The sequence below is a fragment of the Calypte anna genome, chromosome 3 (genome assembly GCF_003957555.1).
Source record: "Calypte anna isolate BGI_N300 chromosome 3, bCalAnn1_v1.p, whole genome shotgun sequence".
In the NCBI taxonomy this organism is placed as follows: Eukaryota; Metazoa; Chordata; class Aves; order Apodiformes; family Trochilidae; genus Calypte; species Calypte anna.
This window is the reverse complement of record NC_044246.1, coordinates 35,504,136-35,529,918: the sequence shown is the minus strand read 5'-3', so window position 1 is coordinate 35,529,918 and position 25,783 is coordinate 35,504,136. Positions and strand designations below refer to the sequence as shown.

Below are 25,783 nucleotides of genomic sequence, written 5' to 3'. Positions count from 1 at the left end.
ACTAACAGGAGGGAAAAACAGATCCCTAAAAGCAAGCCTGTGCTTTCAGTGACTCAGCTATCACACAATGTGTGCTAACAAGGGAAGCTGAGAGAGTTCTTTCCTAAGGCTCTGCTTTCAAGACAGGTAACTGAAGTAAATAAAATGCTTTCGTAGTTGAATCCAGGATTGCCAACCACCCTTCAAGATGTCTCCCGCAGGAACACAGATCCTCTTTCAAGGTCAGGACAGCAGCAAGCATAACAAGAGCTCTCTGATTCAGAGGCCTGTTTAAAAACCCGAAAAAAATCAAGTTTAACTCTGAAGCCCAGCTGTATGCCCTGAAACATTCTGGAAACTCAGATGGAAAATCTGGAAATGCTTTTGACAAGAACTGACATTTATGAGCTAACAGATGAATGTGTGTGACAAATTATTTGACATTTTGAGGGTCTTCAAATTTGCTTCATTTTTCTTCCTTTAGATGTTCAACTTGATTCTATCTTTCCCTCCTCTTGCAATAAAGAAGCCTTATTTAACCAGTCAGCAAGGCAAAACTCACTGCCTGTCAGCTTGCTGTTGCTGCTCATGCAATGTTTATATCCCTTCTGCTGCTTCTTCCCTAAGGGTCACTATATACAACTGTTTGAGCAGGAAATGCAACCTGCATGTTTGAACTCCTAGCCACAGCCTGATGTGAAAAATTATACTGCTGACAGGAGAACCCAAATACTCCTTTTTCAGTGGTGAAACTGCAAACACTCCACCATTCATTTTGTGGTTGTCCAAGGAAGACGGAAAAAATCCAGTCTATTACTGTGAAAGTCCAGGGTCTGAAAAGCATGCTCAAAATGCCCACTTCTTGCCAGTTTTGGCATCTGAAAGACTGGTTGTAAAGCATGATCTAGTCAAATTTACTATATCCAATAGTCCAACTTGCAAAACCAGCCAATTTAAAGTGTATTTAATAGCAACGCAAGTAACAGACCAAATACGATTAATTTTAAAACTCTACACTTTACCTGGTAGATTATTCTACTTTAAGTCATGCAACTTACTCAGTTATAGTTTAAATGATAGGTCTGAAGCCCGAAGTAACTAAATAAAGCCAGATTTCCTTAAGAGAACAAACACATAAGCAAGAGGAAATTGTGTTTTTATCTTCAAAACATTTGTTTCTTCAGGTGTATATGGAAGACATGGCAAATTCAAAGTATCTGATTTTTCTTAGACAGAGAATTGTTGTTTGTTTGTTTTTTTTTAAGGGAAGGTTAATTTTACTGACAAATTTACTTTTCCAAAAAGTGCACTTCAAGCTAAATTGCAGTTATTATTTAAAATGCTGGATACTGAAAATGACCACTAGGCTGCAAAAGAATGTTGGTAGTTGTAATACTCCTGAATCCTCATCATATATGGCCCCAATAACTTCAGTATTTCAATCCACACTAACAATTAGAAAAGCCACAATAAGTGATAAATTTTAAGTTTATCTTAAGACCTTAAAACTTTTTCTGATTAATGGTGCTATGAGTCAATGTGAGCTAACAGATTTAAGTTCTAGATCTTCCTGTCAGTCCACATGTAAGTGAACATTCAATTCCAGTGTTGTCAACCTGAAACATAAGTGATTGTTTCAAAGCCACCTCAAAGACTGCTTGTTATTTGAAAAGCTCAGTCACTAAATGGAGAGTGAATACAATACATACTATCAACACAAAATAACATCTACTGCTCTCCATAAAAATCATTCTACATCCTGAATTTGTCAGCTACAATTTTGTAGTTCTTCAAATTATATATTAAGAGTATGTTTTTTCAGTTCAGTGAGCTATTTAAAACAAAATACCCTTCAAGACCCCCAGCAACCTAAAAATGTTATTCTCTTGTATACATAAGGTTGTAAATATGAGGAACATTTGAAATCAATAGTACTGCATCTTAAGTAGCTCCCAAATAATTCCATCAAGTAGATCAATTAAATCAGTCATGTACTTCAGGTGGATTCAGACAGCCAGCTAACTGTGGTTTGGCATTCCAATCTTTAAGCAATGTGTGATTGCTGTGAGAGCATAAATTGTTTCCCTACATCTGCAGGACTGAACATTCCAGTAACCATTTATAAAAATACTCCAAGCAGTGATGGATTTGGTACTAATGTGCTGCTGGTTCCATCTTTTAAAAACCTGCTTCTTCCTTATTCAAGACAAACATGCAATTGCTAAAGTGAACAGCAGCTTTCCACAGAGTGGATCAGGTATTGTCACCACTTCGGTCCTTAAACTTCCAAGTACCAATGCAGCAGAAACACTAACGACCAAAAAATGAAGGTACACGATCACACTTTCTAAGAAGAAAGAAAAAACCAAAACCAACCATCTAGTTCCAACCCCCCTGCCATGGGCAGGGACATCTCCCACTAGGTTACGTTGCTCAGAGCCCCATCCAGCCTGGCCTTAAAAATTTCCAGGGATGGGGCTTCCACCACCTCTCTGGGCAACCTGTTCCAGTGTCTCACCACCCTCATGGTGAAGAACTTCTTCCTACCATGTCATCTAAATCTACCCTCCTCTAGTTTGAATCCATTCCCCCTAATCCTAGCACTACGTGACATCCTAAACAGTCCCTCACCAATTTTCTTGTAGGCCCCATTCAGATACTGGAAGGTTACAATAAGGTCCCCTCAGAGCCTTCTCCTCTCCAGACTGCATAACCCCAACTCTCAGTCTGATTTCCTAGGAAAGGTGCTCCAGCCCTCTGATCCTCCTCATGGCTCTTCTCTGGACACACTCCAGCATGCCCATGTCTTTCTTGTAATAGGGGCTCCAGAACTGGATGCTCCAGTACTTCAGGTGGGATCTAAGGACAGCAGAGGGGGAGAATCACTTCCCTTGACCTGCTGGCCACACTTCTCTTGATGCAGCCAAGGATCTGGTTGGCTTTCTGTGCTGCAAGTGTACACTGATGGTTCATGTTGAACTTCTCATCCACCAGCACTCCCAAGTCCTTTTCCTCAGGGCTGCTCTCAAGCCAGTCACTGCCCAGCCTATATTGGTGCTTTGGATTGCCTTGACCCAGCTGTAGTACCTTGCACTTGGTCTTGTTGAACTTTATGATGTTGTCATGGGCTCACCTCTCCAGTCTGTCAAGGTCCCTCTGGATGCCATCCCTTTCCTCCAGTGTGTCAGCCACCCCACACAGCTTGGGGTCACCAGAGACCCTGCTGAGGGTGCACTCAATGACACCATCCATGTCACCAACACTGATGTGAAACAAGACCAGTCCCAAATCTGATCCTTGAGGGACTCTATTTGTCACTACTCTCCACTTGGACACAGAACTACTGACAGCCACTCCTTGGGTGCAGCCATCAATCCAGTTCTTAATCCACTGAGTGGTTCATCCATCAAACCCACATTTTACCAGCTTGGAGACCAGGATGTCGTGTGGGACAGTGTTGAAGGCTTTGCTCAGGTCCAGATAAATGATATCAGTTGCTCCTCCCTTGTCTATTGATGTTGTGACCTCTTCATAGAAGGCCACAAGATATGTAGATGTCTTGATGTGACATCTACAAATTATCTTCATGAATCTATAGCCAAGTCTGTGGGCAACACTGGTACCTACTCTCCACAGTTCTTCAAAAGCTATGATATTCAGAGTTCATGTTCCAGACTTCAAGGCAAGTAAATAATGAAAATTTACAGAATCACAAAATTACAGAATCATAGAATTACCTCAGTTGGAAAAGACCTTCAAGATCATTGAGTCAACCATAACCTAACACTGACAAGACCTTAACTAAGCCATATCCCTAAGCACTATGTTTGTGCAACTCTTAAATACCTCCAGGGACGGATGTTATCGTCTCATGTTATCTTCCTTGCCTGAATTCTTCCAGTTGCAACACTAGGTTAACTCCAGCCTTTATGCAATTTGCCATGTTCACATGAATATAAGAAGTGTTGCTAGGAACCAAAACACAAGTTTAATGCACTTTCATGGCATCTCATCATATTTTCAGAGGCATGAAGCACTATAGAAATTAACCCTCCTTTTGTTATAACTATTTATCTAGCATGTGACCATTCAGAAGGAGGTTAGCAAGAACAAAGATAGAAAAAGACACCCTGAGAGTATCTCCCAAGAGAACTAAGAGGAACTGCATGTCAAAGACAGGAAAATTAATGTAACTTATGAAACAAGGGAAACATTTGTGAAAGAGGACCACAAACAAAAAAAATTGACCTAGTTCAAAACAGGTGGAGAAAACAGAAAGACATTCATGATCCTACAAAGACTCAAAAAAGAAAAAAACCTCCTATAGCTGTTGCAATGAAAATTTAAATGCTTCATAATTATTTCAGGTGTCTCTCTACACTACTGTGAAATACTAGTTTTTCACATTTGAAGAGGTCTTGGGTGCTTTACAACAACTCTGTGGCAAATATGACATTCTTGTACCAACTCCTCCCTGTACCGATTCCACCCATTCATAAAGTTTTATACATAATTCAATAACATACAATAAAACCAAGCAAGCATTTGATACACCTATTGTTTTCTTAGAGCCAGTCTTCCTGTGACTTCAGCTGCCATTTATTCCATTCTGTCAGGCACATGTGAGCTATGGTCTGAATGAAGTAACTTTTGCAGATTTTAATTTAAAGACTCAAAACCATCCTGTTTTCTCCATTTCAGGCTACTAAGGTCAGAGGACAAGATTTTGGTCATCTTGGAGAAATGTGGTACTGAATTAATTTATGATCTACATTATATTCAAGAGTTACTCAGATCAACAAATTCAACAAGCAAGCCTGAATACTGCATGTTGTGTGCATTCCATAGCAAGTTTATGGCACTTAACAATCAAACCAGATAATTTACAAAGAATATCAGATTCTATTATGTTATACAGTCTCCAAGTAAGTTCAGTTCAGGTCATTTAACTACCTAGTAAAATGGTAAGCAGTGATTAACAACTTCCTTTTAATTCAAGTCTAGGGAAGACAAAGGCTAACAGAACCAGCAGATCTCATGAGAACTGGAAATGTCATCACCATCTACAAACCAGTTTAGATGTTAAAACACTGATATTCTAGAAATTACAATTTGTAATTGATATCATACAGTTGACTTTTCTAAGGTGAAAAAGAATACAGTGTCTTGCCACAAAGGAACGCTACAGATTACTTGTTTCTATTTGGAAAACAACAAAATAACAGAAAGTCAAATATTTCTGTGTTTTAAATGTTCAATGAGTAATTTAAAGTATATAGTTTCAGCAATAGTAGTACCTTATTTTGTACATACTTTTCAGCTCCATGCAAAAGAGCCTTCATATCAGTCGCAAGAAAATTGCTAAATTTGACTCTATGGAGCCATATCCAGGATAGTAAACAACACTCTGTATATTGTCTGCTGGCAGCTCTCAAAAAATATGGAGAGCCAAGAGCTGCCAAGAACCATCACCTACTCAGGGAAAAAATAAGCATGGGGCTTTCTTCCTTGAATCAATAGGTTCTGCCACATCTTTCCACATCCGTCCAAGAATCATAGAATACCAGGCTGGCACTCAAGGATCATGTGGTGTAACCTTTTTAGGTAATAATATAGTTTAAATGAGATGGCCCAGCACCCTGTCAACCTGCATCTTAAAACTGTCCAATGTAAGGGATTCCACCAATTCCACTGGGAGATTATTCTAACTGTTCTCATAGAGAAAAATTTTCTTCTAGAGTGCAATGAGAATCTCTCCAGAATTAACCTGTACCCATTACTCCCTGTCTTATTCATGTGATTCTTTGTAAAAAGGCACTCTCCATCTTCTTAGTAGCCACAGTGCATCTTGAAAACAGAGAAATATCACTGAATCTATAATTTGTAGAATCTCACAAGAATAAACTCTTATTTTAGTATTATTAGATAATGCACAATACTATTAGCTCTGAAAAAGGTTAAAGTTTTAAGAAGTCATATGACTGTGCAGAAGAATGCCCTCACTCTCTAAAGCAAAGTCTTGCCTCGTTCAGAAACTTGTCTTTTACCATCTTCTGCTGAGTAAGCGTGAAAAAAATTTTGGTTACAGTACATTTTCATTATATAAACCACTCACTTCTTTCACTACTTTGTTAGACAAAGTAAAATGTAGGTTCGCAGACAATTTGGTCAATACCTTAAAAAAAAAAAACAAAACAAAAACCCAACAACACAAGAAAACCTCAAAAAACCCAGTATGAACTGGCCCCCACGTCTTTCAAAACTTGTACTAAAATGCCAGATAAAAACATACAAACACCTGTGAGCTGTAGCCTCATCAACCTTTTATAACTCAATTAACACTCTGTGCTTCTCATCTGAAAAAAGTTTAGGATTAATTTTACAGAAAGGCAGTTTCAACCATAGCACAGATTAAGATGAGTCAATTACCTTTCAACAGAAATAAAGTAATTTAATGAAACCGAGAACTGTTTACACACAGATGTTCAGGCAATGATTCAGGATTCCACTGATCTGTACTTTTTACCGTGTATTTCATGCTACTTTTCGCCAGTTTCAAGATAATCTAGAGTCTCTTGACTAAGGATCCTAAGTTTTTTAGCTCAGAGAGAACTCTAAGAAAAACAAAACCAAAAGCAGAGTATAGTACAAGTTAGTTTCTACTGGCATGGCTTTCCTTATACTCCTCTAGTTGATAGCTTCCACTGTCTTTAACAAAATACTACTTTAATGCATTTAATACAGTTATTCTCATATCCAGTTATATCAATAACCAGTTAGCCATTTACCATTTTAACTGCTCTAAGAATAAAATTATACATAAACACGTTTTGATGTCAAATTTTATCATAAGCTCTGCTACTTTTTACATTACATAGCAAAACATGTGTCTTAATAGGGTTAAAATTTGCTCAAAGCTGCAATGAACATATGCAAAAATATATCCAGTAAGTATGAAAAAATATTCAGGATGTAGCCATTAAAAAGCAAATATATTTATGAAATCTAAAAGGTGCGCTGTATCAGACACATATCAGTAATATTTTCTGAAAGACTAATATTGCTTTGCAATAATTATTAAGAGCTCAGGACACCTCCATTTTTCTATCCTTAAAAATAAATCATTCTCTCTTGAAAGTTAAAGGACTCCTGAGACTGCTAAGTGAAGAGACTTCTGCAATAATTTAAATACAGGTGTTTGTCAAAAGTTACATAAAACTTAAGTAAAACATTCACATTCCCACACATAACTATGCTATGCTTGCTTATACCATATTCTTCACTACTGTCAACATAAACTGGACTTTTTTATTTAAAAATATATACAGGTAGAATTTCAAAGACTCTAGAGGCTGTGGACTACAAAGCCTCTATAAAGAGGCTTAAAAGAAGTCAGCTTTGAGTCAGGAGAAAGTTGAGAAATACCATGTTTCTTTTAACATTGCTGCCTTCTGAATTTCTCGTAGCATCATTTCTACTTGTCAGCCTCGAGTATTTAATTATGTAATTAAAACAGTAGTGGCTAAAATGATTTTTTTCTGTGCTTTTTTCCCTTCTTTTTATACTATTAGCTAATAACATTAACTCTTATCTCTTCAGAGGGTCACTGCTCCCATATTACCAGGGATATAACAAGAGACTAACAAATAATAACAACAACAAAATCCAACTTCACAACTCCTCCTGCATTCAAAGGAAGCAGTTACAAATTCAATAAAAGTTCCAAAATTAGAACAGAAAAGCCTACTTTATGAAGTGCTCACTGCCAAAAAAAATATTAGTGTACAACCTACCAAAATTATCTTCATTACATGTTATGTTTTACAATGAAACTTTAGGAAGTATATTCTTAAACTGGCTTGGATGCTAAGCTAAAGGACTTTTTTTCATCACACAGCTACATACAAATTCTTGTACATTTTAATACACTCATTTCATACACTCTCTGGTACACTCTTCACTGTGTATTAAATGGCAGTTGTGGTATGTTGAATATGTAAGTTCAGTAGTACCTTTATATGAATAGACTTTTTTTGTTTAAAGTTAGTTTAAGAAGAAAAGGCAAACTGCTACAGTGCTCAAAAGTTAAGTATGAAGAAAGCCTCTCAGTTTGGTGAATCAGTTTGATAAATCAAACTTAATGCAGACATATATACTTAAAAGAAAGTATGTTTAATGGAAGTGTCACTGTAGAAGAATCTAGATGCTCAAGTTAATTGTTCCAGGGTAATATCTTTAATACTGCATTCTCAATGCTTTAAGTAATTTTCTATTAGAAGTCTATAACCTGAATGAAGTAGATTCAGAACATACTGAACAGGTTACCATCTTAATATCTTATCTGAACAGCTTGTTCATACAGTGACATTTTATTTTTTTAAATAAAAGTCATTCTAATCACATATTATGTATATAGACTTCCTTTTCACTTTCACATGCTGATCCTCCCCACAACCTAAAGATTTTTTTTTCCTCTGTTATTCATAACCATACTGACTAATACACAAGAACCCACTTCTGCAACTAGTTAGAGAATTTTTAATTGCCATTCAAAACCACGGCCCTGATTTCTCAGAGATACAAAAAATTGTTGAACAGCAGCAGCATGCTTCTGTGTAGAGGCAAAATTTGGAGGAAATGGGAGGCGTGAGCCATGTAATTTATTCTTAGAATACAAGAATTATTACATTTCATTCTGAAATTAACAACTTGACCATTTGCTACCAAAGGTTAAATATATTCTGTTCCAACATTTTGTTAGAACCATAGTTTTATTATTTGTTCACACAGTGGTTTTCACAGAATGTAAAAGGTGAGCAAAAACAGGACTTTAGCAAGATGCACTACAAAGTATGTACTATTTAGTGCCATTAACTTTACTCCGTAAGCTAGACTGAATGTTTGTTAAGACTTTCAATAGGAAATTGAGGTGTATTTGATGGTATTTGAGACTAAAAAGTATTAAAATATTACAAATAAATAATACTTCAATTCTACACAGCATGTAAGTGCTGATTGCCTTTCTCTTTGAAATAATCAATTTTAAGAAAATAATTTTGTATCATAATAAGATGCTTCTTCGTGTAAGAAAAACTTACAATACTCTCTCCTCACCCATTCTAGAGGATATTCTTGACTAAAATTAGGAACAAATCGGAAAAAAACCACAACAACATAGTTGACCAATATCGTGACAAGCCAAGAGTCCCATGCTGTAAGGCTGCATAGCCTAAGTGAGGTAATAGCAGGCAATGTGCTCAAAGCTGACTTCCTATATGTGTGTCAACATTTGTTTTATGGAATTAACGTAAGGCAAGGGAGATGACCAAAACAATGTTTTCCTAATCCGGCATCAAACTGTCTTCCTTTTTATTAAGCAGTATTGTTTGACTGGTGTGAAAATTGCTACTTTGCCTCACTACCTAATGGGATCTGCATTAGTCTGGGATTCAGACTAAGCAAAAACACCTTGGTCTTAATGAAGTCACATATTGGTTAGCTTTTGATTAATGCCTGCAACCCCCTCTCCCCTCCTCGATAACCTCATTCAAGTACCTCCAGGCTCTAATCACAATATTCTCAGTAATTAAGGTTTTGATTTTAAATTTGTCTAAAGCTGCCTGGAGAGATGTTCTGATTACCATCTGAGCCTCAGACACAAATGATTCGAAGATTCCCCTTGGTTTCTGGAGGAAATCTGTCAGCAAGTTCCAAAATTTGATGCTAGTTCAAGTCATTTGGTCATGTGACAAAGATTTCTAATTCATTACTTCTGTTCACAGGCTTACACAGGAGAGTAAAATTTTCCACAGCAAATCCATATGTTGTATTTTCTAGTGCAGTCTTTGCATTTTCTGTTAGACTTTGTAACCACCAGCAAGGTGGGGAAAGTAGATCAACAGTTTATGCCAGGGGATGGCATGTACCATCAGCCAGGTTGACACTGGCTTATAGTAATTAGTTCCTTCCCACAACCAATACAGTTTATTTTATTAACTAGCAATCAGGTTTGAAAGATATGAAATACCCTTAACAAAATATAGAAGGAAATTAACCTGCATTTTTTATGTCCTCCAACTTTCACAGCAATCCAGTAAAAAAAAAAAATCAAAATCCTGAATACTTACTTTTATACATAATGTAGAAAAGTACATTCAACATAATTTTCTAGATAAAAGGAAAGGATTTAAAAAACCAGCATAACCTGGAGAAATGGGGGAAGGAGGAGAGGGGAAACTACAGTATTATTTCATCAAATCATCAACAGTCAAATACTCAGTGCTTCAAAAGTCATGGGCATAAAAATGCTGACTGGATCAGTCTGTGGCTTTTCACATGTATGAAGTTCTAGCTGATCTGCCATACAGAACTTCACCAGCTTGAAGACAGCTTTATTTTTCTTACTAAACTTTAAAAAAACCTGGTGACTCATACTCAGAAGGTCTCAGCTTCTCTAAGCTTTTTCTCAAACTCCAGTAACTCATGCTGCCTGTTCTCCTTTGAAAAGCTACTGAAAAAAAACATAACAGTTGGGAGAGTGAGGGAAATCACATAAAAAATACTGCTTCCCAAGGCAGTAAAACTGCTCAAGCTATCTTGAGAAATGAGCCCCCATAGGGAAGGGCAGGTTTTGAAGCACAGTCGTGGGAACTTGTGGGCACCAAACATAAGAGTCATCTGAATATGCTCCTAGGGCAATCTCTTTTAGGTGACCCTGCTTGAGGAGGGGTGTTACACAAGAGAGCCTCTAAAGGTGCCTTCCAACCTCCACCATTCTGTGATTCTGCAACAGACATTTCATAGACTCCACAGTCTATGTGGATGTTGAAGAGAGGTCAGAAGCCGTAGTGGTGACCAAGGCTGTAGAAATTGCACTTATCCTTGCTGGCAGCTGAGAGTAACAGAAGACATGGTGCATGAACATGTCCTACACTGGCTGGTAATGTTTAAGTACCCACTCTTCTGATACCATAGAAACAGAATGTCTTCAGTAGCTGGACATTTCTTCAGTGGGTCCTAATATAAAAAGAGAGTGAAAGCTGTACAGCTCTAACAAAACTGCACTGTTAGGGCACACCTTCCAAAATGGCTACCACACCTGATGAGAAATGGGCCACTTGGTTTCTGTCCAGGCTAGTACAAACATGAAGGACAAGGACAGAGACGGGGGAACTGTGACATGTGAGCCAAGGAACACACAACAATTTTCAGAAATCTAAAGTAAACTTTAGTCTTCTAAGTGTGTCATATGAAAGAGTCTGCAAATGAAACATTTATAGGGGAATGGGTTTCTTCAGAATTGATGACTTGGATGTAGCTGCTTCTTTCTTTATACACTACTGTAGCTCTTTCCAGACATAGCTATTGCCATCATAACTGCTTTTTTTCCACAGAGCAAAGCCAATCTGCAAAACTTTTAAGGGTGTATGAGAGCATCATTGTTAATGACTATCTTAAATATACATATATTCACTTCTAACAATGAGATGTTATTTCTGGACCATTAAACTTAGGGCCTCAACCTATACTTAATAAGCATTCTGAAGAAGAGAAGCCTAAATGTTTTAGCTTATGATATCTATGAACACAAATGAACGAGAACTAACATTTTTTTATGCAGAAAAATTTACATAACCTAACTTCTGGTGAACTACTCTGACCTAGAATATTCCTGAAACAATGAAGCAGCCTTTAATTTAAATTCTGATCATAAAATAAGAACTGCATTATTGATAAAAATACAGTGTCTTTTAAACACTGTGTTTTAATAGGAAAAAAGCTTAATGAACTTTTAAGTACTTGGTTTTGGGGTTTTCTTTAAGGCATCAGTACTTGCTCTTAGGAACTGACAGTTTGAGAATTCACTCATTCTGAACTAAATTAATTACATTCAACATAGTGAAGATTTACTTTGTTACGCATATAATCAGAAGTCCTAAAGTCTAATTTATCTACAAGTCAATAAATGGTAGCTTTCAAGAGAAGATCAAATATTCTTCTCTCATAGAAACTACCACCCACTAGTTATAAGAACTCTGTATTTCAAAATTCTGTACAAAAGTATCAACTCAACAAGATCTATTTAGCCATTTATGGTTTAAAACTTCCTAACAGTAGACTTGTTTATATGTTATATGTCCCCCGAGCCAAGAGACAGAAAGAATTCAGGACATAAACTATAATACTTTTTTAAAAAGAAACCCCTATAAATCAGAATTTAAGAAAATATCCCCCCCTTATACAGAAGCTAGACAAGAAAAAATTTTCTAGGTTGCATTTTTTTGATGAAAAGTTGGTAATTTAAAGATCAAAAATAGCTGAATTAGAATAAGAGAAAGGGTGGTGACAGTATTTGAGCAGATTATGAAAACGAGAGGCATCAACTGAAGTTTCAAAGTGTCATAGTCACAAGCTTTGGGTAGTATTTTTAACTGAGTAGACATTAGCTTTCTCTTTAAATTACCATGTGCTACGTAGGTATCAAGACAGTGTATTATATGGCTGATCAGGTAAGGAGATTTTCTGAAGAAAGAATCAAAAGAAATAATACTTATGGGAACAGAAAGGAGAAGAGTACTGTTACAGACACATTTCAAAACTGCAGTGGAGATGTTGGTCTAATTTCATTAGTAACCAGAGGTGAGGGGAAATAGCTAAAAATTAAACCTGAAAAGATGAGCTACTTCCTGGAGTTACCACTGGAACAACTTGACATTCAAGATGGCTCTATCCTGAAAAGTGTAGTTTCCTTATTTATATGGGCAGAGCATGTATATTACAGGATAGGGCAAGAACAGCCATAATTACACTCCAAGTCCACCTGAATGCAAAACAAATCCAGAAGCAGTGATTCTTGCTTTGCCTAGACAGAATTCACTGTCAGAAATACATTAAACATTTTTCCCAATCCATACTGATTGCACAAATCACTACTTTGGTATTTCAGTACAAGAAAGTTAAGAACACCTACCAGGTTAACAGCTCTTGTGTAGAAAAAAGACATTTAACTTCAGTTTTTACCTTTACCTTGTGAAACATGACACAATTGGAAGTTAGTTATTACTGAAGAGTAATTTATAATTGCTAGTTAAGACTCCCTGCTGAACGATTATGGAGCATGAACATTTGAAGTCTGTAAAAAACACTTGACAATGCAAAAGCATATAGTAAGAACACAACAAGTATGAGAGACATAAGCTTATCCTCTGTTAGGAAGTAAACCACTTACACCACCTTCCAGAAGCTTACCTTCTTTTTGTCCCTCATTGAGCCCTTCCCTCGGACCATTATCTTGCATCCTGTTTCTGCCTCAAGCTGCTTAGCTGTTAGTCCTCTGGGCCCAAGGATTCTTCCAACAAAGTTAAACTGAGGGGGAAATAAAATACAGTAATGAGGTAAGTAGTGTTTTCATACAGTGAGTACCTATGTAACCTCTACACCAGGGGGTGTATTTCCCATACACACACACACACATATATATATATATAAAAATAAAACCATGTGCATGTTTACATATGTAAACATATTGAGACATGTAGCAGAACAACACATATTTCAAAGTTGGGTCCCTCACTCAGTTGTGCATACAAACAGAGCAGCTATTTCATGTTTAGCTGGCTAACTTTAAGACCAGAAGACAACCTCCTGCCTACCCTTAAAACAGCAGTATCACCACTTAGTGATAGATAACATTTCCTAGTTATTCTCCTAGTTATTTTGCCTTTCATTATTTTCAATCACACACTTCGGAAATTACGACGTGTAAAAAAAGCACTAAGTGAAGGAAGCATTAAGAACATACAGCAGTATTTTGTCATAACAACAGTGAAAAGATGAAATATCAGGCTTAAAAGATACACAAACCTAGACATTTCAGACTGAAGATTAAATTAAAATAAGATATTACAAGAACAAACTCTGCAATAAGGACAGAAGTCTGGGTATTTTAGATAAATAAAATATAAAAAACATATAAATCCTGGTAAACAAAGCTATTAAATGGAAATATGGTGAAGTTGCTGGCTTTCATTTCCTCAGCTAATTAAAACTGAGTTTGAGTACAACTCAATATACTTGAAATCCTTATAAAACTGAATCAACTGTTGGGGTAAGCAGGGGATAAAGGCACTTGGGAATGCATACACAAACTGATTCATAGCAAATTAAGGAAGATTCACCAAGACTGGATAATGCAATAAACAGCTACAAGTATCAATTCAGCTTTGAAATATTATAAAGAAACCTACACTTGTAATACATTTCATGCTTAATACCAAAACCATACCACTATCTTGCATGATCGTCTTACTTGGCTTTCTCCACAACCACACTTCCTGCTCACTACATCTTTAGATGTCTAGCCCATTCCACTGATAAAAGCTAGAATAAAATTGCAGACCTAACTTTAAACAACACACAAGGTGACTACCATTACATCTTCAAACCCAGTAAAAACAGCAACCTCTAATATCTGTATAATGATTAAAAGAATAATCAAATCCTAAAGAAATTTGGATTAAAAAAAAAACAAAACCCAATATGATAATAAGGAAAAAAGCTAGAATTTGTATTACTCTCCAGCTTGCAACTATATTCATGTTGTCTAAACACTTCAGATTTGTGACTTCTAGTTGAGAAATTGCTGAGTGAAACTGCAACACATTCTGTTAAATGTTCAGCCAGTTTCTTTTCCAGCTACTCGCAGAATATTCTGCTTATAAAAGCCTTCTTAAATTGTTCCAAGGTAGCTCAAACCCACGTTTTCTTAACAAAGTGTATGCATTAGCACCTTGAACCTTTTTGGAAAGGTATTCTTTCTAAAACTCTGGCAATTCCTGTTACCCCTTTTTGGACCTCCAAGTTGTTAATTTCTTAAAGCACGATGCTTTAAGGCAATAAAACTGAGACCTAACTCAACAAAGTTGAGTAATTCAGAACAAATGTATCTTAGAACACATTTCTATTAAAATCTCATCTAACTCTTTTCCTCTCAAAAAAAAAAAAAAAAAAAAAGCTATCAATGCTTGGTTCAACATTTGTTGATCCCAGTTACTCTTCTCCATTACCTCTGCCTTGACAACTTTCCCCATTTTTGTATTTACATGCAAATTGCATGCCCCCCTACAACAACATACTGCTCCTATGTGTAATGAAACCCACATTTTTGACTTCAGGCCCATTAATTTCAAGAGAGTTCTGAATTTGAATTTAATATTTAAAAGCATTTGGTATGACCCCATCTTTTGCTAAGTGCACTTTTATCTCACCAACCAAGTTATTCTTGAATGTGTTAGTGGTCTGGTGTCCAATTCCTCAGATTACATTCTCAAAGCCCTAGTTTAGAACTCCATAAGAAAAAAAAAAAATCCTTTCTTTCTTGTCAAGGGACTAAAGTTACAGAGAGCAGTGAGCAGCAGACCACAGCTCAGAAACACAGTGTAGACCAAGCCTTTGAGATGAGCAGTCTCAGAAATTTTACCGCTGGATTCTGATAGCAGCAGCTACTCTGCTTCTCTTACCTTCCAGGACAACTAGATTATCAAACAGAATTAATCAGAACTAGATAGATCTGACAAATTCAAAAGACCATTTTAATCACATTTAACACAAGATTTCTCATGCTCTTTGTCCCATTCTCTCCTGCTGAATTGCACTCCTTTTTATCACCTGGTGTTTCCCTACAAATAAGACCTGATCACAGACCTGTGATGAGGAATACTACTTGTTCAATAATTACTACTTGCAACTATTTATACAGAGTCAAAGGTAGGAATACTTCCCTATGACTTCTTACATCTTCTCTTACGCTGCACTTGTCTAATTCTGTAGGATTCGCCTCATTCCCAGCGAATTGTTGGAAAACAAACAGCAGTGGTTCACAGATCAGTTTTATCAATTTAAGACTGCATTACTTTAAAGTTTTCCAACCTCATAGCTTGGAATTAGAGAATGTGTTACAAATTCAGCAAAAGCCAACCAAGCTAGGATTGACTGCTTCTAAGTCAACAATAGAGAAAAAGCAACATTTCATCAAAGTAGTCTCTCCTTCCCCAACAATTAATGTATCTCTATACTCAGTATCTTATATGTCTAACATTTTCAGTCATGGTATTTCAAAATTAATTTTCTGGTTTTATAGAAGTTTTATTTTTGTATTTTCATATCTTCTTATACAAACTCAAAATTAGAATACATGAAACAACCTCTAGAAGAAGGCATTCCATGCACATTAAGAGTCCAAGGAGAAACGTAGGTAACAGTGAAGTGTAGGGCATTAACAATATTTGTGAAAAGCCAAGAACTCAAGAGTATCTGGAAGACTGCAGGTACAGGAGTTCCAACCAGTGACACCATGCTCACTTTCCCTCTCTGCCTGTTCCTTTGCACTGTCACTCCCATTCTTTTAGTCTGCCAACCATAAAGCTTGACGTTTCCAGCACGTACAAAATACACACCAGCAAGACCCTGCAGGAAGACATTTGTTGCTTACTTTGAGAAGATGCCCAAAATACACACTCTTAGAAACAGATGGCATATGTTGAGAGATTTTGTACATTAAGATCTTTTATACTGAAGGTGCCTAAGCAGAAACAAGAGTATTAGGAAAAAAGTTCTTTTCAATTCTAATGTTTGCACCTATGCTGGGATATGAATGATTATTCTGCAACAGCTTCCACTCCCAAAAGGTGACAAAATTTGCCTGATTTCCTACCTAGTAAGTTAACTGCATCAGAAACTCCCTGATACGAACAGCTTGCATTCCCTATGCATTGAAATAAAATTTCCCAAGCAGAGCAGGTGTTTTTACAGTCCTATGCCATACCAGCCCCCTACATCCAGAACGAAACAGTAAAGAAAAATAAGAAAGAACTATTCTAAAGACTCAAAGATGCTAATTAAGAAGAGGCTGCCAAAAGAAGTGTGCTTGATTTGTACAGTGTAAGGGAAACAGTGTTTAAGAGCTTTCCATGCAAGTTAAAATCTGAAGAGGGAGTCCAGCAATACTGAATTTCATACTATTATTGTGCCTTTTGTATCTTGTGTTTTCCTTTGAAACGTGAATGGCACGATTTAATTTAGCTGATGAAACAAAATTTCTTTCCTTCATTACTGGAGAGGAATTTTTAAAAAAAGGTTACTTGATTATATATCCAAATCTAGCAAGAGAGAGCATAAGCAGATGCATTTGATTGAACAATTATTTTGCTCAATTAAAAACTATTTTATTCTACCATCTCATTAGCAAATGTTTCAGTGATTTACTATACACTGAATTTGCAGATCTAGTTACATCTCACTGGAAAAAAAACCTAAACTAGCTATTTGTAAAGTCCATTTCAACGTAAGGAAATCAAGAAAAGTCTTTAAAACTTATAAATTTCTGAGACAGAATGCATATTTGAGTACAAACATTACATTCACACAGCCTAAACATTATTTTAAGGAAAACTGCAGGAAAACCTCAGTAGTTGCTCATCATACTAACACCAAAGATGCTCAATGCTTCATGGTAACTTTAACTAAGAAGCTTTGAAACCATAATAATGAACATTTAAATTCAGCAAAAATTCTAAACACACAGAAAAAGCCCCTTAACAATGATCCACAACAAATACTTTGCAATATACATTTACTGTAATCTGGAAATTGCTTGAAAAGAAAACAACTAAACAACCCATTGTAATTACTACAACTGAGTACCTCTAACCATAAATATCCACTTGATGTTATTTAATTCTTAATTGCCTGTAGAAATCAGCTTCAGTACGGTTACATCATACATTGAATGATGTTCTCCAGTTTGAGAGTACCTTTACATGTCTTTTTTTTTTTTTTTTAACCATAACAGGACAGAAAAAACTTCAAATTTCTACATCAGTTCAAAAGCAGCTTAGCCCTTCCCCTACCCAGAATTTTTTCCAATTATAGTGTTTGATTTTACAGCTAAGCATTAGATGTTACTGACAGCTCTAAGTGGATTTTCATGGAGACAGAAAACCATGCCCTATATTCACCCTCCCATAGCCAAATCTGATTTCAGATTGTATACTAAAACACTAAAAAAACTAAAGCATTAAAACCAAATTGTTTTTCAACATGTTCTGGTGGTTTAGTTTGCTTGGACATGGAGAGCAGCATTTCTTGATCACTTCATTTTCATGCTCTTTTCCCTGACAAACAAAAAGCAGCCAAAGGCCAAGACTCCACATGGTTTGGTGGCTAAAGATGTAACTGAAGAGCGGATGTTACAATGAAGAGCACCTGGTAATTTTATTTTACACAGCAATGCTGAAAGTCAGTCTGGACATTTTGGGGGGAATTTTCTATGTCTTCAGATCATAAGAGTTCTGTTTCAAGACTGAGATAAACTGACAGAGTTACAGGTTGAAATGCTAACATTGGAAATGAATTAATGAAGAAACATATAGGAACTGCAGTAAGGAGAGGTATTAAAGAGAAAATGCAATGAATGTGTACTACACAATGTTGTTTGTTAAATGTGAGTACTCCTTGTGAGCAAGATTAGGATTACTCCTAAGCATTAATAGGTTTCTTAAAGTTACAATTAAATTTGAATACTTATTTTCACACATGGTTTTGATTAAGAAAAGCATCTACTGAATTTAATTGAAATGTATTTCTACACAAATTTAAACTGGAAATACTACTGTAGAAGATATGACGTGTTTTGTCAGCATAGTGCTATTTTATACATACTCAGATGAGGCTTTGAACCCAGTAATAATTTTCACTGTGCCATGAAAATTAGCAAATTTGGGTCAGTTTTTTCAAATCATTTTCTTTTCAAAGGAAAACTGCTTTATGGATATAGTATTACGAGCTATTTTTTCATAAAATATTTCTACTTTTCTTAGAAACAGCCTGCTGAGTTCTAGATATTCACCAAAAAACCCTATCAGATATATAGCCAATTAGAGATTTTTTGAAAGATTTAAATTGAAGCAAGAATAAAATCACTTGAAGTATTGGAAAACAAAATATGGCATATTAATCCTTAAGGTGGTAAGACCATATACATTCAGTTAGGTAGCTCAGCATTCAAAAAAAAGAAAGCAAAACTTGTAGCATAATTTTATAGATAGGTAGGTTTGAAATAATTTTCACAACAGAAAACAGCTTCTGTTGAAGAAGAGCATTAGTAAGGATTAGTACCAAATAAAAATGTGCACAACATGCACAGTTTACTCAGTGATCACACCACAGAATAACTGCAACCAAAGAATGAAAAGTTTACACATACAGTCACACTTGTACACACTGAAGAAATCAAGTGAGAAAAGTGTAATGTTTCAGGAATAAACTAATTTTGAAATTGCATACATTAGCATGTATTTTGAGAATTAAATATGCTCCAGCAGAATTTGGCAAGTGTTTTCCATAGTTAAGAGAAACAGACTGTGATGAGAATTTACAGGGAGCGAAGGCTGACAAAGCAGATGGTATTAACATTGTCAGTACAATTAACACAGACAATAGTAACCACATGCTGAAGTTAATTTTTACAAAGAAGCTACCTTTAAGTAGTTGTTAACACTGCTAGAAAAAAAACGAGCTTGTTTCCTGAAGTCTCTTTCAAAAAAACCTTATTGTAATAAAAGGCTGAAGACAATAATGCATGAGAAACATTTCCTCCATCCCTTAATACAATATGTTCTAAGCAAAAACAATCAAGTAAATGGCAAAGTACATATGTAGAGAATACCAGCATGACTCATATAATCTGCTTATATCAAATATATCCACTTATATTTCCTGGGTGTATGTGATATACGCCAGTCTAATAATATAATCAAAGGCAACTGAGAACTATTGAAGCATTTAAGTGATGATGTTAAGTAGTAAATTAGAATGCCAGCTGGCAAGAAACTTAGGAACTTAACTTAGCATGAAAAAATCTCTTCATCATTCTAACACAAAAATACAGCCATCAAGGTATTGGAGAACAAAATACAGAATTTCAACCCTCAGAAAGTTAGGATCTGTCATATTTGCAAATAAAGAACTTTTGTGCTAAACAAAACCAAATGATCTAGCATACCATCTGAATTAACTTTGAGTACGTAGAGTGTGAAATTTAATTACAGACATTTAATAAAGGTTCATTACAGCTAAAAATATTTCAAGCAGTTAAAATTCTCTAAAATTGTATTTGTTACCAAGAAAACAGCAAATCTCTAGCACTGAGAGAAAAGATTTTTCTTTTTCCTAGCCAAGAGTCACTTAAGAGTCACTTTTAGTGGATATGCAGTTCACTGACTGGTTCCACCTTTATTTAGTTCATTATAAACAGATTATGGGTGGGCTTGGGTTTGTTTTGGGGTTTTTTTTGTTTGTTTTTTTTTGTTCCTAGTTTAGTTGAACTGATAGCTATTGTGGGAATAAGATCAACTTGGCCTAAGTCAAAAAGTTCCCTTAAAAGTAAAATAAAAAGTACAGTTCCATGGGATCTCCAGTCAGGAGAAAGAACTCCAGGAAGTTTAGCAGGCTCACTAGGAGAACTGCTCAGTGCAGGGAAGAGAAAAAATTTAAATCACACTTCTAAGTACCAGGGTATTTATGCTGCACAATCAGTCCTTCTCCATGCTGTTTAACTTCTGACTCACCTCACCTAAAAAGCTACTAAAATGGGATCAGTAAAATCCAGGCAATAAATAGATAGCACTTCAGAATTAAAACCTCTTCAGTGAAAACACACGTTACCAAAATAACCAGTTCAGCTAAATTTGAGAACTGCTCAATTACTGTTTCTTACTAGTGAAGAGTAACATGAACCTAACATTTTTTAACAAATTCATAACTACCACTTCAAATTGTGTTCTGGAATATGTAAAAATAAAGAGCATACCACTTAATTTCAAATCAGAAACTGAGGTTGTTTTGACTGGGTGATTAATATTAATAAATAGATTACTTGATACAATAAAACCATCTTTTTTTTTATACATATCTATAGTGAAGTGGGGTACTGTCCATTTTTAAGTCCAAGCAAGCAGAGCAACATTAAAGAACAAAACCACCTTGAAATAAAAATAATAACTTATTCCACATAAGGACATGACAAGTCTGCAAGGTTATTTTCATTGTAAGAGCTGACTTGCCAATTACCAGATTATTTACATTTGTTTCTGACCGAGCAGAGTATCAACTGCTGGTGATCATTCAAAAAGCTCAGAATCTTTTTCTGATCACTACAGCTATAAACTAGACAAGCCAGATTATCCATGTGATGTCAATAAGATATATTTTTTACTCAGTAGAATGCATCCTAATACTTAAAATGCTCCTTAAAAAATGCATTCAAAAGTATAGCTGGGATTTAGAATGAATTACTAAATCCTTTAAATCCACATTATTCACCTCTCATAACCTCTGTGCTGAAGAGCTTGTTTAACTGAGAAACAGCTTTACAAACCCCATGTAAATACAATGGATCAGATGTATTAAAAAAAAGGAAGAAAAAAAAAAATCAGGCTAGCTTTCCAGGTCATTTTAATAATGGCAATACAACTTGCTTTATTAAAGGGAAAAGAAACCCCAAGAGCAGATTTAAAAGCAAAACACACAACACCTAGGTTTTTTTAAGGGTAACACATTGAGGTTTCAGTTAAATTAAGAATCTGGAAAAAAACCAAACCCTGTATTTTTAAGAGAACCTGAGTAAATTATCGAGTATTCCAAGTGAATACTTGGGGTTTCATTTAGCTGTTCACATTTAAGAAAATGTTATCATAATAAATAGAAAATTATCTAAATAACTATATTTTGGAGGCCAGTGTATAGTTTCCTCTGTTACCTGTTTGAACTAGGTACCCATCAGAACTTTTTATCAAAATGCAGCTGTAAAAATCTGGGAGGTAGTAATTCCTGTACACTCAAAAATCATAATCTTCAAAATACATAATTATAATTCACACGTTCAAAAAACTGTAACACAGCCCTCCTAGAAAATCTATTTTCAACTTGTCTGAGCAGAAGATTTCACCTAGTTTTTAAAACACAATGAGTACATGTGTTATCACATTCAGAAATTTAAAAAACATGTTGACAGAGATAGTATCTTTAATCTTAAGGACATTCTTTGCCAGATTAGTTGCTAAAGAGCAAGCATCATTTGTACATAAATTCTTTGGCTAGTCTGAAGGTCATTCTACCCAACAGAATACCAAAAAATTAAATAGCTTAACCTACCGGATTTGAAAAGTTACCACATCTACCTGATTGATATTCAATTCAGTTTTCAAAAAAATACCCCAAGACATCAACATTTATCCCAAGACATTTATTACTTAGTTTAAAACTAAGTGATTACTATGGATTTTTTTTGTCCTAGGGTATAAGGATTCATTCTTTTTTGGGTTTTGGTAGCAAAACTGTGTCTCCATTATATAATTTTGGCATTAGATAATACAACCTTCAGACAAAAGCTACAAAACACTTGAAATCAAAGGGGAGATCTACACTGTTTTGTGAAAATTGATTATATATTGATACCATAAAGACCTTACACTGTACTGTCAGAACCAAGAAACTTAAAAACACTGTTAAAGTTGCTTTAAAGAGAAGCAGTGGGTCAAATAACCAGACTACAAAGTTTGAGAGAATAAATTAAGGGATAACTCTTAAATTACTGACCTCTTAACACAAAACTGGAAAAGTGTGCTTCTGTTTTTTACTGTATAATTAAATAATCTCTTGGAAAAAAGCTGGTCTTACTACAAAACACTCTTGCATTAGACAGGTAGAAGGAATAAAGGCAAGTTTAACACACTTACTACAATTTTGCTGATAGTTATTCTAGTAATGTATCACACAAGCAATGTTTTCTTACGTAAAAAACAGAATTCAAAATGGAAATCCACAAATGGCTGCTCTGCTAATTCAAAAGGTAACCAGCACTTCATAAATGGTATCACGTACTAAATGCCAGATAAGATTTTCAAATCATAGAATCATAGAATTAGCCGGGTTGGAAGGGACCTCAGAGATCACGACTATATGGATCCACAGCCAGAAATCTCTCTATACAGAGGTATATTAAAAAAAATAAATCTGACTAACCATCAAATTCCCTAAGCAAAGAAGCTCTAATCTCTCTAATCTCTTTTACTCAAGGGCTGAAAACTGTATCTAATGCACCATCATGCTACATACAGTCCACCTGAACTTTCACATACCTATTTTAGTATTCTCTGTGGAAAAGATAAACACATACCAAGACAATAAATTAAAGATGATCTCAAATTGATGGAAAACCACTCTGGTAGTACTATTATAAACAAAGTGAAGATGCTCCTATCATAGGAAAAAAACATAAATAGGTTGTAACATTAAAACAGGACTCATCTACTGCTTCAGTCTTCTATAAAGCTGCCACTAAACTACTGAGCTACATCTTCCTCTTGCAAGCACTGCAAACTTGGGAAGGGAACATAACAGCTCCTGCTGTGAGGCTGAGATCTGGATTTTCCTGTTCTCTTCCTATGGTATCAGTTCATGCTGCTGCACAAGGAGCCTGTCCACATTTAAGAACAAAAAAAAACCAAAACCAGCCAAGTCCTCTCTACTAAAGCCTTTTAGGCTGGAGAACAGTTTCAGTCTCTTTAGTCTTTAGCCCTCATCTTCTTTCAGAGAAAGGCTGGGCCCATTCCTTCTCACCTACTAAACCCAGGAGACTGCCTCTAGGGTGCCCCAATAACACAGACACTGCTTACAGATAAGAAAGAGAAGAAAAGCTTCCTCACTCCAGTGTATACCTGTTGAGACCACATAAACGAGGTTTTGCTCTTCATTTATCTTTGGGTCAACTGACAGCTGTAAGCCAGAAACCAAAAATAATAAAGCTTGGGTTCAAGAACTAAACAAGTTCTTGAGAACAAACAGTAGAAACCTCAACAAGAAGCAGCAAAAAATATCAAGCAGGATTAATATTCCAACAAAGGTTCTGGAATAATTTCAAGCTTACATTCCAACATCCTTTACAGCATGTAAAAGAAACCGATGTAGTTAGACATCACATATCAAATATGAGGCTTGCAAGCAATTAAACACTGATTTTTCCAAACATTAACTTTCGTTTTGAAAATGCATGAACTATAAGAACATTTAAATCACAATCTTCTTACCATTCAAGAGCATTCAGGCTTTCATCTATTACAAAAAAAATTTTTTTTTCTAAATTAAGAAAGAAATTGTAAGATACATAATCAAGTAATAAAATGTTTCCAAAGTCTCATTAAGAAGCAGAAAAACTATCAAAAGAATGTTACTGTACAATCACCTAACAAACTGCTTGAGTCAAAAGTAAACAAATTAATTTTGAAACTAACTTTCTTTGGGCAGCAAATAAAGTGTTAATTTCTTTTTTCACTGAATGAGCCATGGAAATCCTCAAAGTTTTAGATAAGTTTTATCAAAAAACTATTTATACAAAATCAAGAATTTTGTTACTAATTATAACACTCTTTCAAAGTTTGCCCTTCCAAACTCTTTAACCTTCTCTGTCATTAGGGCTGACTGATACGGCACCAGCTGTTTTTTTCTTCCTGGTGCTACAATGCATTCTCTTCCTTTTTAAGGCTAGTATACCCAAGCAACAAACAGCAGGACTTAAGCCAGCTGCTAGAATGTCACCAACCTATATATTTAGCTCTCGTCTCATACATTGCCATCCCTCAGTGTCAACCATTTAATGTCCTTTTTACTCCAGTCTACTGATACTCCTCAGTGAGGTGACAACATTAAGGACAACAGCAGACAGGAGGTACAAGAACACACAACAACAAATCAGAGACTTTTTCAGTGATCAGAGACAAAAGCTATGCCTTCTCAAACATATTCAAGGTGGAAAACTTTCTGCATTCTGGACTTTTTTCTTTCCCTAATTTCTGATCTAATTTTCTTTTTTTTCTTTTTTTTTTCTTTTTTTTTTGTGTAATTATTTACATAAATTTTAACTCTAGTTTTTTGTGAAACAGCAAATTTTTCTTTTAGTATGTTTAATTACCATTATTCAATCTGCACCCAGTAGGACAAGAATTCTGCCACTTGTACTCTATTAACTTGCACCATTTGCTTCAACAATGCTTTCTCCCAATGCTTGTCATACATACTAATATAGGCTCTGCATTAAAGTCATATTGGCTTTTCAATTAAGGACATTTTAAACATTAACCCTTTTTCTCCTGCCACAAGTTTAAAGAAAATTGTAACAGGGCAGTTTCAATTCCTTTTCAAGTAACTATAATGCCCCTCCAAATGAATTTTATGCTACATGTTCTGTTCATGTAAAAACACTAATCTAATTACTGTCATATTTTTGAAATAATTGGATTTTAAATTGCTTAGAATTATCAACATAAGTGAGAAAGCTGTAAAGATAGACAAATTAACAATTTCATGGTTTTAAAATAGGAATCTCTCTTATTGTTAGAGGCCCATTTGCGATGATTTAAAGGCCCACAGTACAGTTTGCTAGTTCCCTTCTTTAAGTGGTCATAAAAACCTTTAAACACTAATTGAAAGATTGTTAACAGAAACTCTTTCAGGAAATCAGATCCCATGAACAGTCTAATAGTAGGCATGCTTAAGTGAGATAGTGAATAATTGGTTTCATCCTGTTCAATAAGATGAGGCTTTCAGAACAGTGACATCACATCAGTTTCACTAACACCAGGAGATGAGTAAAAATCGTTCAATTCCATGCTCTGCTTGGGAATAGTGAGGCATTTATCTAGAGAATTAACAAGCTGTGCTGTGTGTAAATCGGTCTCCAAAACCTAATTGT

The 25,783-nt window shown here is 35.4% G+C and overlaps 1 protein-coding gene across 7 annotated transcripts in view; it reads right to left on the bottom strand.

The window, feature by feature from the left end:
* QKI (QKI, KH domain containing RNA binding) overlaps nt 1-25,783 on the bottom strand; it is a 136,796-nt gene that overhangs the window by 68,052 nt on the left and 42,961 nt on the right. For all 7 annotated transcript variants that reach the window (XM_030447234.1, XM_030447235.1, XM_030447236.1 and 4 more), the window contains exon 3: nt 13,228-13,344. In XM_030447234.1, the coding sequence (XP_030303094.1) occupies nt 13,228-13,344 (117 nt within the window). The remainder of the gene's footprint in view (nt 1-13,227; nt 13,345-25,783) is intronic.